The sequence below is a fragment of the Mauremys mutica genome, chromosome 3 (assembly GCF_020497125.1).
Source record: "Mauremys mutica isolate MM-2020 ecotype Southern chromosome 3, ASM2049712v1, whole genome shotgun sequence".
NCBI lineage: Eukaryota > Metazoa > Chordata > Testudines > Geoemydidae > Mauremys > Mauremys mutica.
This window is the reverse complement of record NC_059074.1, coordinates 98,778,337-98,792,362: the sequence shown is the minus strand read 5'-3', so window position 1 is coordinate 98,792,362 and position 14,026 is coordinate 98,778,337. Positions and strand designations below refer to the sequence as shown.

At 39.3% G+C, this 14,026-nt stretch overlaps 1 protein-coding gene across 3 annotated transcripts in view; it reads left to right on the top strand.

Moving 5' to 3' along the window:
* Nucleotides 1–12,615, top strand: part of ARHGAP18 (Rho GTPase activating protein 18) — a 94,423-nt gene extending 81,808 nt beyond the window's left edge. For all 3 annotated transcript variants that reach the window (XM_045011278.1, XM_045011277.1, XM_045011279.1), the window contains 3 exons: nt 1,644–1,768; nt 3,115–3,176; nt 10,098–12,615. In XM_045011278.1, the coding sequence (XP_044867213.1) occupies nt 1,644–1,768; nt 3,115–3,176; nt 10,098–10,189 (279 nt within the window). In that variant the 3' untranslated portion in view covers nt 10,190–12,615. The remainder of the gene's footprint in view (nt 1–1,643; nt 1,769–3,114; nt 3,177–10,097) is intronic.
* The last annotated feature ends 1,411 nt before the right edge of the window (nt 12,616–14,026 follow it).

Below are 14,026 nucleotides of genomic sequence, written 5' to 3'. Positions count from 1 at the left end.
CAACACTGTGTATCCGCTCCCTGACTTGAAAAATCAGAACATGTTCCCGATCCCTTACCCTTAACTCTTAACTGCAAACAGCCTGCAGCCAACGGACTCCCTCTCTCCCCTCTGCCCCGTTTCTGTCAAGCAAACACTCACTCCCTGCCTGCCTCATTATCTCATTTGATTGTTCACAGATTGATCACAGCAAACAGGAGCTGTGTTTGTAGATAAGCAGCTCCGGGATCAACGGAGCTACGAGTTCACAACAAAACAAAGAGAGGCTGCATAACAAAACAAAGAGAGTAATTTATAAAAGCATTCTGGGATATCTGCTAATACCCTGGAGGCCAATAACAGCGCTGGTGTGTGGCCACACTTGATGACCAGCGCTGCAGCACCAGCGCTGCAATCTTTATTCCCCATGCTGAGCCAGGTGTACGGCCAGCGCTGCAGCCAGGGAGTTGCAGTGCTGGATGTGCCCTGCAGGAGTGGACACTTACTAATTGCAGCGCTGGAAAGCCTCCACCAGTGCTGCAACTCGCAAGTGTAGCCATACCCTCAGTAACCTATGGGTCTGATTCTAATCTTATTTCTACTGGTTCTACACTGCTTTAACTCTACTGATTTCAATGGAGTTGCTCCAGATTCACGTTGGTGTATGTGAATATTTCAAGGCTTACTTGTATAACCTCTGTACCTCTGATATTATTAATTGATAATGAAATAACAAACATTCAGCTTTACAATCACAGTGTTTAGGGAAAAAAAAAAGAGAATTACCTCTCAGAACTCCTCATACTTCTTTGTAGTAACCCTGACTCAGACTTCTTTTCCTATCAAAACAAGGACATTTGGAGGCAGGCAAATGGTAGTTTATGTGTACAGAAAAATTATCTAAATTTTCTAAGAATAGAAATTAGGACTGACTATATAAATAAATTATGCCTTCTTGTAATGCCAGATGTCAGTACAGTATATTGAATAGAAAAAGCAATCATTTCTCTGCACTGATATAAGTTTGATATTCATCACCACGGGATTTATAGATTGAAATAAAATATATCCATTATGTAGTCAAAAGTGCATGCTGAGTAGCTGAACAAAGTCTTGAGAACAAGAAAAGGAAGATAAAAGCTACACAAATGATTTGTGAGTGTCTATATATGAAAGGGAAAAGATTTTGTTAAAAAATCAATTGAACAAATTAGGCAGATCTGTGAATACATTTGTAAGATCTTTTGTGAAATTCAGGTTAAAGGAAACTGGAAATTTTTGCCTGGCGCTAGTGCATACAACATCTCCTTTCTGAATCTGGTTCATGTATTACTATTTCAAACACACAAACTTCATAACATGCTGAAATTGTCTCTTAATATAGCAATAATCGTTACTGTTATCATTCATAACATCTATGGAAAATAATTAAACCTTACTGTTCTTTTGTTATAAAGTTCTCTATTGCCATTAAAAAGAGATTTGAGGGTCTGATGTAATTTAGTAAATTACAACATAGTTAACATTTTTCTGCAGTGATGTAGACAGTAGTTAAGCATACTTACAGAGCATTGTACTAAATTACTTATTCCATGCAGTATTTGGAGAAACTCATCAAAGCCAGCTGCTAGCAGCTTTGTTCCAATTTCATTATTGCTTTGCAGGCTGATGTTCCTCAGGGAGTGATACGGGTGCAAGCGCCTCATCTTTCGAAAGTTTCCATGGCAATACAGCTGACGGAAGAACTAAAAGCCAGTGATATAGTAGCCAGGTTTCTCAGCCAGAAGAGGTACAAATCCCTTTTTGTTTTACTAACATTTCAGAATAAGTGGCTTTTAGTATTTCATATCACAAAAAAACGTTTTAAAATAGTTTGACAAAAGAGCAGCTATGGTTAACAATTAAGGTGAGTTTTCAGTGACCACATGAGCTGAATTTAGCCCGTCCAAATAAACGTTTGATGAACTAACGATTTGGATTGTTCCAAGAAGCACTTCTAACGCTCCTTACAGCCTAAATCCTTACATATTGAGGCCTTCAGGAATATGCCAAAGTGCAGTATGTTGGTAGAGAATTAATTGCTGTTTTGTCAGCTGGGTTAGGAATGGCATCCATGGAACATAGTAAGTTTTTATATCTTCCTGTGGAGAATTTAGCAGGGAACTCTAAGAAAAGAAGTCTAAGAGAAAAAGAAATGGGGAAAAGAGAAGATAAACCCTTCAGGAAAAAACATTAATTCATATCTAAATATATTTACATCTATGAGAGAGAGATACACACAGATGTAAATCAGTATCTATATTTGGGCGTAATCCAAATTCCACTGACGTCATTGGAAACTTAGGTGGACTTTAACATCATTAGCTTAGGTGGACTTTGGATCCTACTGTGTTTGTGTGTGTGTGTGAGTGTGAGGGAGGTAATGCAAAATAACTTTTCAGTTTCTACATCATTTATAGAGTTATTAATGATGATGTAGTAGCATTCCATTCTTCTTAAGATTAAGAATTTATTCTTATCCAAATTATTTTTTTTTAAAGGGGCTTATGATTTTGGCAAAAAATTCCTTTCAGCTGCAAGTTGGCACATCTCATCGCAATCAGATGAGGATTTTATTGGTTTCACCACCAATTTTGGAAAAAATTATGGTTTGCTCCCCTTTTAGTTACAGAAAAATAAAAAGGAAAATAAGAGCATGATTATGCCTTCCCCTACACATTTGTGCTGCTATATCAGAGATATGAAATGTATGATGGGAGCACTCATTTTTGCAGCAACAGTAAAAAAAATAAAATAAAAAAAAACAATTCAGAGCAGAGCCAAGGAGCACAAAGTCAGGCTATCAACTATCAATAAAAAGATTAATCTTTTCTAAAAGTCTCAATTCCTTCAAGTCTGATTTATTTTTCTTCTTTATAATTTACTACGCAGGATTACTCTTGTTTGCATTATCATACTGGTGTGATAGTGTTTTTCCTTTCTGTGTGTGCAGAGATGGGTAAAATAGAAATGAAGGGATAATTTCGATGCATTGTCAGTTTCCTTAACTACCATCGCATTTCCCAGGCACATTTAAGTGGTTTGATTGCAAGCTATTTGGTGGGATAGCTAATCATTTTGTTTTGTTCCTAACAGTGGAGTTGTCCAAGCTCTCAAGAAAGAAGAGGTATTTTTATATGAAATTGGAGGAAATATTGGTAAGGATGATTTCTCAACAGATTCCCTTGCTGAAATGAGATTGCTTGGGCCTAACTTTGCCCTCAGTTACATCCACATGACCCCTGTTGACTTACTGTGGGTGCATGTAGGTGTGAATGAGGCAAAAGTTTGGCTCATAAAGTTTTTAGAATAAATTATGGGCTTGATTCATTCATTCCATGGGTTCGCCAGTAGCTCTCTGGACCCCAGTAGCTGCATGTTCATGCAGAGCCACCTGGCACAGCTTAAAAGGTGGGCAGTGCTGGAAGGAAAGGGAGTAGGGGCCAGAATATTCACATCCAGAGGGTTCGCTGATTCAACACAGGCACCCTCTGCTGGCTTGGGTTCTGTGGAACCCTGTCTAGGCTCCCACATGCAAAAATGTCTGGGGAAAGATCTTTTGTGCCTCAGGGTTGCATGGGCAAGGGTGCACATCATATCACAGTCCTCCTTGGCAGATGAATCAAGCCCAAAGTGGATCGTAAGAGGTAGGTCAAAAGTATGTAATAATCTATATCATGGATATCTGCTAAGTTGGCATTCCTATTAGTATTTATTTGTGATTATTTGCATTTCTAAAGTATCCATCATCATTATATGAATATTTTTACCCACAAGTTTATATACAAAGCATGCTCCAACCAGAAACTGTCCGTTCTTCCTTTTTCATAACTTCCTACTTGAAGGGCCCGACTCTCAGACACCCCCCCCACACACACATGCCACATATATTAGCATTACAGACACAAAGAAGTGAAGTCTGTAACTCACCCTAACAATGGCCTCTGTCCAAGCCACAGCAGAAGCAGATTCCGTCATTTTATGCCATCTAAAAAAGAACATTCTCTCCCAGCCCCTACAAGTTGTACCCTGGACAGAAGAGTCCCTACTGACTGCAGCTTCCATGCCAGTGTGAGGTGAGAGTGGTGGTCACTGAAGTAATGTGCTCACATCATTCAGGGCTTTGTAGATGAGGACCAGAACCTGGAATTGGACCCAGAGCAGCACAGGCAACCTGGGCAAAGTTGGTCTGTCCTGTTCAGCAGTTAGGCTGCTAAATACCATAAAAACTGTAATAACTGGGCAGCCTTCCTGGTATTTACCAGGTGTACCTTATAAGGGTAGTCGAGTCTGAAGGTGATGAAAGCATGGTTGTCTTCTGGCAGGAAAGCTTACCACCAATTCCTGCCCAGTCATGGAGGAGAAAAAGAGGTTTTGAACATTGTTGCTATCTGAGTGTCTAGCAACAGAAGAGTCCAAAAGCTTTGAGTGTGGAGAAGAGATGAGATCATGGTCACAGGCTTTCGCATTTCTCTCAAGAGCTGTCTCCTGCCAACTGGCATCACTTCTGTTTTGCCTGGGATGAGCCTGAACCAGCTACCTTTTAATCCATGGCCCTAGTTTACTCCGATAAGGCATCACGGAGATCTTAGTGAGAAGGAAGCACAGAGCTGGTGTCCTCAGCATGTAGGTGGCACAGTAGCCCATAGCATCTTATAATCTCCCTATAAGGAGAGAGACATTATCATAGCTTCTCCTAATGAGTTATTTTTAAAAAGGAAAAATATTTAAGCGCACTGAACAATAAAACTGTCTTTCTCTTCATGCTTACTGTTTGAGCTTCCCTTACAACCTCCACTCCTGTGTTCCACATCAAACACAGGGGAAGTCACTGTCAATGGGAAAGATTCCCTGGCCTTCCCGTGATGCAAGTTTCCCAGCTCTGAATAACAGGCTATTAAAACAAGAGAGTGGCTTAGTATAATTAATGCCAGAACACCATTTTGAATGCAGTGCTAGAATTCTTCTTTAATGAACAAAAAAGTGTTTCTTTCTAAAGTCTACACTGAGAATCACTCCCTAGCCACACATTTTAATGGGCTGAGCAAATTAAAAAATCATTCATGAACTAGAGAACATGAACTAGATTTACATTGTTTTTTCTATTAACAGTGGCCTGTTAAGTTTACCAAAATTTATATCTTTAAGCAAAAACTTAATACTTTTGTACTCTCTGCAGATGCTAACCTATTTTTTCTCTACCATGTTATTGCTTTAAAAATAGTTTAAACATTTATATCAAAACCAAAAATCATTACAATATCAGCTTTTATTATGGGCACAATTTACAATATGTTATAGACATGCTTCAGTTTTTCTAATACAGCATTATAAGGGCAACTAGTCACAAAGGTTTTTATTCTGTGCCTAATGCCTGATAAAAAAAATAGTATTCATTTATATCAAATGACTGCACAGGTTCTCCTTGTCTGTCTGCACAGATTCTCTGCATCTGTCAAGTAAGACTATCTTCTCAGTTTCATAATGCTGTTTTTAGGAGAGGAGCATTTGTTTACTTTATAGCAATATTAATATTATAGAAAAAGAGCTTGTAATTGACTTCAGTGGAAATGAGACCTATATGGTACTACATGTCAGGTATTGTGGTAGTATATAATGTTTGTATATAAATAACACTGGGTTGCTTTGCATGTATGTGTGTAATGATAGTATATAATCTGAGTACACATATTTTGTAATACTGGGAAGAGCTGTGGGAGTAGGTGTGTGTGTGTGTGTGTGTGTGTGTGTGTGTGTGTGTGTGTGTGTGTGTGTGTGTGTGTGTGTGTGAGAGAGAGAGAGAGAAATTTTTACTGCTAATTTATATCTGGTTGCTTATTTTGTAATGAAGAAACCGGTTTATTGAATAGTCTCTCTACTTGAAATGTAGTTACTTTATGTGCCTGTTAAAGTGAAGATGTGGCAAGCTGGAGATTTTCTGCAAGCTTATTATGGCATATAGTGGAATGCTGGAAGTCTCCTGAGTAATCCTCCACTTTGCTAATAAACTCTTGGTGATAATTGCATTTTATCACTCCTTATGTTTTCTACTTTTAATTACTGTAGCAGTTACTATGGGGTTGGTGAAGAGAAGCCTCCTGACTTTAAGCTATTGGGCAGGCAGACAGGCTGACTCTCTTTTCATTTGTTGTATCCTGGCTCTTCTCTTGGCTGTCATTTTCTTCATGACATAGCAAACTCAAGCAGAGATTGCACAAAAGAGGAAAGAGCCAACAGCTCACTATAAAATGCAGCAATATGACCAATATATTTAATTATTGACTGTTGCTGCTGAGTCTTTCCTCCTTCATGTATAATCTGTGCAGGGCTGGTAGCATCAGCAGGTTGCCTGACACTACGCATTATAAGACCCTGTTTTCAGTTGCTTATAACTTTGCAAAAATGTAAAAGTTCGGGCTGAAATGTTCCATGCTGTGTGTCTGCCTCAGGCTGAGGGGAGGGGAGGCAGAGAGAGGGAGGAGAAATTTCATCCTAAATGGATAGGCTATTTCTGATAGCAAAGTTAGAGAAAACTGCCTACGTTAACCATTTTTTTGAGACGCTCTTGTGCCTTCATGTTTGAAGCGGGGATTTGAAGTTTGGCAAGAGGGCACCCTTTGTGTCAGGGATGCAGTCACGAAATTAACGACTGTATCATAATGCATGTGCACAGGGGGCTGAATTAAAGTTGCTCGTGCAACCTTAATTCTGGCATTTCCTAACTTTTGAATGCTTGACTTTGGAACCTTAATAATATTATTTCAGCATAGTTTGCGGATGTAATACGCGTATATATAGCTGATTAATTCCTTGAAGAACTTGGAAACATAGAAGACTACAACCCAAACAAGGAGACATATTCATGGTTCTACCTTTACTAATATTGACTTGCTGCCTTTCTAATCACTGTAATACTCTTATGGTCATTTATGCTTAAATTATTATTTTTGTAACAGCTACTAGACACTAGACTAGGATAAAATAGCAGCAGAAGTTAAACTGCTTTTCTCTCCATGATTTGACCTATCACAACACAGCTGTGCACATTGGATACAAAGGGACTGTTAACAACAAGATCAAGACTGGTAAGAGCTGGGAGTGGTAAGGTGCACAGCTTTCTTGGTCAGAGGCCCCACCTCTTGAACTCCCCTCCAAAGGAATTGAAAATGACCATAAATATAACAACCTTCAGATATAAATATAAAACTAAGCCTTTTGACTTATCCCCAGTAGCATCAAATCCTCAGCTGGTGTAAATCAGCATAGATCCACTGAAGTCAATGGAATACCTCAGTTTACATCATCCAAAGGATCTAACCTAATTATGGACAAGATACACTGCTCTACAGGCAAAATGCTTCTGAAATAAATGTAGTCAAACGTTACTAATTCTGGGTCACTGAGAACGAAAATGATGCTTAAAATTGTTGATAGGCTCTAGTTTTCAAGGTATGCTATTGGGTCAGTATATACGACCCTTGACTTGGGAATAGCGGAGGATAAGTGAGTTATAAAGGGAAGGGATCTCAATTTAAATCAGAAATGACTAAAATACATCTTTGACTGGATCTATGAATAAATCTATGACTGGGTTTGGACTGTACTTGCTTTTTAGGCAAAACAATGAATGATGCAATCTGAAGCTGGTATTGCGTCATACATGATATGAATTGCATCATGTTATTCCTAGAAGTCATGAATGATGCAATCATAACGAAGCTTACATCACTCTGCTGAACAAATTGCCCTATATCAGCTCTAGAAATCATACAGTGTCGTGCGCTCTTATTTGTCAGTGTTTGATTTTGCAAAGGGACACATTTCTGTTTAGCCAAAGTGAGCAGAGATGCCTCGTACTTGTGTGAACAGTGCAGATAACTTCTGCTATGTTTGTGGTGAAGTGACTTTTGCATCACAAAAGCGCAGTATAACCACTATGGTTAAGAAAGCCTATCACCTTTATTTTGGTTGCAAAATTGGAGATCAGGACAAGAGGTGGGCCCCACACATATGCTGCAACACTTGTGCAACATATCTTCGCCAGTGGTTGAACAGGAAAAGGAAATCTATGCCTTTTGCAGTGCCAATGATTTGGAGAGAGCCAACAGATCATACCAGCAATTGTTACTTCTGCATGGTGCCTCCGGTTGGGAAAGGTGTGTCAAAGAAGAAAAAGTGGACTGTGCATTATCCAAACATTCCATCAGCTATACGCCCAGTACCCCACGGAGAAGGACTGCCGGTTCCTGATGCACCAGAATCATTCTCACTTGAGTCAGATGAGGAAGAGGATGAAACTTCTGGTCCTGAACCATCAATGTCACAGGACCCACATTTTCTCCCATCCTCCTCCTCTGAACCACACCTCATAACACAAGGTGAACTGAATGACCTTGTCAGGGATTTGGAACTACCCAAGAGTAAGGCAGAGCTGTTGGGCTCCAGACTACAGCAGTGGAATCTCCTGGCAGGTGATGTTAGGGTTTCCATGTTCCGTGACCGTCAAAAGGATCTTGTCCCATTCTTCTTCATGGAAGGTGATCTTGTAGCCTGCAACAACATCGATGGTGTGATGGCAGCCCTCAACATCGTTCACGATCCAGATGAGTGGAGACTGTTCATTGATTCATCGAAGACGAGTCTTAAAGCTGTTTTACTGCATAATGGCAATGTTTTGCCATCAATTCCAGTTGGTCATGCAGTCCATATGAAGGAAACCTATGACAACATGAAACAACTTTTGAGGTGCATAAACTATGACCAACATCAGTGGCAGCTTTGTGGCGATTTGAAGGTTGTTGCTCTCTTGCTTGGTCTGCAGACTGGATACACAAAGTACTACTGTTTTCTCTGCGAATGGGATAGTCGTGCAAGAGATTCCCACTACATCAAGAAAGATTGGCCACTCTGACAGTCATTGGAGCCTGGGAGGAAAAGTGTTCAGCATCCACCACTTGTTGAATCAAGGAAGATTTTGTTACCACCCTTACACATCAAGCTGGGTCTGATGAAGAACTTTGTCAAGGCCATTAACAAAACACAAGCAGCTTTCAAGTACCTCAGTGGAAAATTTCCAAGGTTAAGTGAAGCTAAGATAAAGGAAGGTGTCTTTGTTGGTCCTCAGATTCGTGAACTTCTTCGAGATGATGCATTTGACCATGCACTGCGTGGCAAGGAAAAGACGGCATGGAAAGCCTTCAAGTTAGTGGCAATAAATTTTCTCGGAAACAACAAGGCAGACAACTATAGGTTGTTGGTGGAAAACCTCCTCAAGGCATACAAAAGCCTTGGTTGCAACATGTCACTAAAGATACATTTTTTGCACTCTCATCTAGATTTTTTTCCACTGAACTGCGGAGCAGTGAGCGACGAGCACGGTGAGCGATTTCACCAGGACATTGCAACAATGGAGAAACGCTATCAGGGCAAATGGAGCCCATCAGTGCTTGCAGACTATTGCTGGACAGTGACAAGAGATGCTCCATTTAATGAATACAAGAGACAAGCCAAGAAGTGCCGAGTAGACACTGAATAGGACTAAACTACGTACATAATAGTTTTTTGCCTTTTTTGTTTCATAATAAATTTTAGTTATATAACCCTTTTGCTGATTTTTAAAGTGTTACATAAACAGGACAGGTGAAATATTATCATGTAAAGCAACCATAAACACATGAAAAGACCTAGGTTTACAATTTATGATTAAAACTCTACTATCTACACAATATACATAGACATAAAATGTAAAAACTTAAATAACTTAGAAACAGTAGCCAATCAGTTGTTTTAATTGTCATATTTGAATTCAGCACATCAAAATACATAATAAATAGCACATTTTATCTCTGAAGCAGATGACTTCTCAAAAATTGTAGACCAGTGATAAAGTACAGCCCCTTCGAGTCAGAAGAGAAAAATAAGAGAGTAATTCTTGATATCACTTTTCCTCCGCTTTGTTAGATACCATGGTGATGGGCACAGTATAAAAACCTAAATGGATTGGAATAGTTCTATGAATGTTGAAAGTAAATTCCCTTTTTTAGGTGTACTAAATCTAATCACACTTCTCTTTTTATCAGGAGAACGCTGCCTTGATGATGATACCTACATGAAGGACCTGTACCAACTCAACCCAAATGCTGAGTGGGTTATAAAATACAAGCATAGTTAAACACATAACAAATTACAAAAGAAAAATCTGTGAACTGGACTTCGTAATACTGTGTATTCTAAAAGGACAGGATGTTGTTTTATCATTCAAATGCATTGTACTATTAAAGGAATATTGTCAAGCTTATTCAAACACTTACAAGTGGTTTCCACTAACTTGACAACATTTACCACAGTCACCACGCAGCAATATCTGTGATCCTAGCTTTCCCCGCCACGCATATTTAGACTCAGGAGTAATTGCATGGTAACTGAAGTTAAATGTTGACTTTTCAGTGACAACCACTGTACCTTGATAATGGTCCCATCTGGCAGGTCTTATGTTTGTATCTATAACCTTTTTGCGCTAGGGAGATCTATATTGTCTTTCTTTAGATATGTGTTTTTTATAGCGCCTAGCACGGTGGGGAACCCAATCCTGACTGGGGCTTCTGAGTGCTATAGTAATATAAATATTAAATAAAAAGTATGATTCCAGAGACATAAAGTTTCCTCGGTCACTGTGAGATTCAAAGGAGACAAACTGTAATGTAATATATCCTATCTCTGTCTTAATCAGTGTGCCCCAATTTTTTTCTTCTGGGGTATATTTTGATGAAAATTGGCTGATAGTGACTTTTTTTGTGAAAACTTCTATTTCTGCCCAGCATTCCTGCTAGACAAACTAAGTTGCACACCCTTTTATATTATTGGTCTGGTGATTTGATTTGATTCTTGATGGTAAAAATTTTTTAAATGGGATCACATGTCAAGGTCCATTTGAAAGCCTACAACCCTTAGTAGTGTCCTTTCTAATATTGGAATGTTAGTATCCAATGCAGAGGCACTGAGTTGTTTTACGGTGCCATACAGGGACATTGTGTACACTACTTTGGATTTTCTTAGACCATCTGACAGATTTCAAAACATTTTGCGAACTGCCAAAAACTGCCAGTTACTTATGAATAGCAGAACACAAACATTTGGGATAAATAAAACAACTGTGACGAGTAACTGTGGTCTGAAATTCACATTTAGCAAACTATCAACCCCCCCCACAGCATGTCTTCATTGCAGAGTTAACCCAGGCTCTTGCTTGGTGCTGCTGCTAAACTGGCTGCTGACCACACGCAAAACCCTCTTACCCAACTATAGTGGTGCTTTATACCTGGACTAGCTGGCCCATCCTGGGGTATAGGCTAAAGCCCAAGTTCTGCTTTCACTTGGGCTAGTAACCTGCCCACTTTGCAATGAGTACGAAGGCTAAACCACTTGAGAGCTGATAGTCCATCAGTGCTTTCCCACAATTCCCCCCATGTCCCCAGAAGGACAAACAAGTCTCAGAAGTCACTGGGTGAAGAAACATGGGATATGCCCCTTAGCGCCACACACACATGAGTGCAGCACCAATGGAGACCCAGTAACTTGAGTGTGGCAACTCACCTGAGCTAGATCAGTGCTGTTGCCACTCGGTTGATCTAACTCTGCAGCGAAAACATACCCTCTGAACCAAATTTTCCCCTTGGACACACTTACATTGATCTCATTGAATTCAAAGGGAGTCTTGCATACACGTCCAAGGGAAGAATCAGGCCTTTTGGACCTGATCCAAACCCAATGACGTCAAAGGGAATCTTTTCAATGAGCTTTGGATCAGGCTCTCACACTGTATTATTCACAAGTGAACTTAAAATTACACTGTTAGAACTATCTGTTGCATCAGCAACATAGATCTGCAATAGAATATAACTGTAAAGGTTATAGAATGTGTTATTTATAGAAAGAGTTTTGTGCACATCTGCTGGTTAGTTATTCCATATAGATAAGACACACAACAAATGAACAATTTGTGTTTGTGTGTTTTTGGTATTTTTCTGTTTTTGTTTTTAATCAAAACAACAGAGAATATTGCAATGGGGCAGGAAGAATTGTTCCCAGGGATTCTATAACACAAGCAGTCTTGTGGATAGAACAAAGACTATACTGTAAATACAAGGAAAGGAGTAAGAAACAAAAAAAAATGCTTGAGCAAATATTTATGAGTCTAGAATGTAATGAATCTAAGGCAATTTAGATGTGTAATACAACAAACTGTGTGTGTTCATAATACTTTATCTGTCGTTCTTTAAAAAACAGATTACATGTTACTGGAACTCTAGATGTTATTCTAATCAGGAACAAAGTGCTGATGAGAAGAACAGCTGTAAAATTTCATCCTGGTGGCTAGATAATTTAAATAACGTTGTTGCTGGTTTAGTGCCATTACCTTTTTTTTTTATTTAAAAAGAATTTTTATAATTCAATGTTTTGTTCCTAATTCTCTTATTTTAATTATTATGCCTACGAAATGTACACAAAAGCAATGCTGACTAGTTGTTGAACTAACTTTTTGTTTTGACTGCCTCACTTCATAATCCGTACGGGTAGTCTATAGCTTTATATATAAAAGAGATGTTTCAGATGAAAACTGGTTTACTTAGTATTTTTTCTTCTTATGAACACACTTAGTGTTTTACTGTAGTCCATATTTCCTTATGTGTTACTTTTATGTGCCCTGTACTAGGCCACACAGCCTTGGAGGTTTGAATGCCCAATTGGACAACAGCCAGGGACCTCAGTTTAAACAGGAAATTTATTTCTTTATCAGGGTGCTCCATCTTAGTCTACATTGCAGTCTTGGTGTGGGTTTTGACCCACCAAACTACAATATATACTTACAGTGTGTATATATATATATATTGAAGCAGGCACCTCCAGCATTTCCTCTAAATACTATTCAAGACTTAACTGTAAAATGCAGCCAGTGCATAAGTGAAGACCAAAGAGCATGGGAGTGAGCTGATAAAATCCCTTTATAATGAAAAGACAGTATCGGAGTGATTGGTCAGCCAAAGTAATTTGGCGGTTGCCCTTCACTTGTCTGAATCTGACGATGTACTGCAGTGCATCATCCAGATGATAGGTTACTTCATCTAACCCTGACATAAAATAGGTGACATGAATGAGGCTGAAAATCATGCAACCATCTTCCAGAATAATCGCTTCATGAAAGCACCACAGTGGGGGAGCGAGAGAACTGACCTACTTTTAGAAGATTTACCACACCAGAAGATATGAAGTTCATACTTGGCAATTATAGCATTTATTTGCTGTAAACTCCACAGGTGGGAAAGAGAGAGAGGATGTTTGTTTTATGTTAGAGATGGGTCCAAACTGGAACTCCAATTCCAAACACCTCCACACTGTGTGGAGTTTTGAAATATGGATCTGAATTTTGCAGATTGAGCTCTTAATCCATTGATGATGGAGAAATCTCATTTAGCCTCTTCAACCAAAACTCATTCTTGTGCTTCCTAATCTAACCACACTCCAGCAGTTCTTGAACAACGGTAAGAGATCTGGATATACTTTCCTTAACATTCACACCATTAGTACAGAGCTAGTTGAATTGGAGGAGGTTATAGACTAAAGCCTGGTGGAATTCATCAGGGCCTCATACTTCGAGGGTCCTCTTTGTATTCCAGCAGCCTGTTGTTCAAACAATTCTGAATTGTTTTATCAAGCTACTTACCCCCTTCCCACAGATACACCACAACCTTTATGTTAAAAGTGTGTCTCAAAGGATGAGATATCTCTTTAAAACTCCCCAGAAACCTCAGGCCAGCTCAGCATATTAAAATTGCAGGTTTCAGCAGGAGAAAGCCTGGGGTCAGCTGCTGCTGAGAGAGAAGAGAAGCAGCCTGAGGGTGGGAGGGAGCTGTTGCTCTGCTGTGGCGGGAGGAGCTGGATGCTTTAGAAGAGATGCCTCTTGCTGCTAAGCAGACCTTAGATGTTAGCTACAACACCAGTTAGCCAGGGT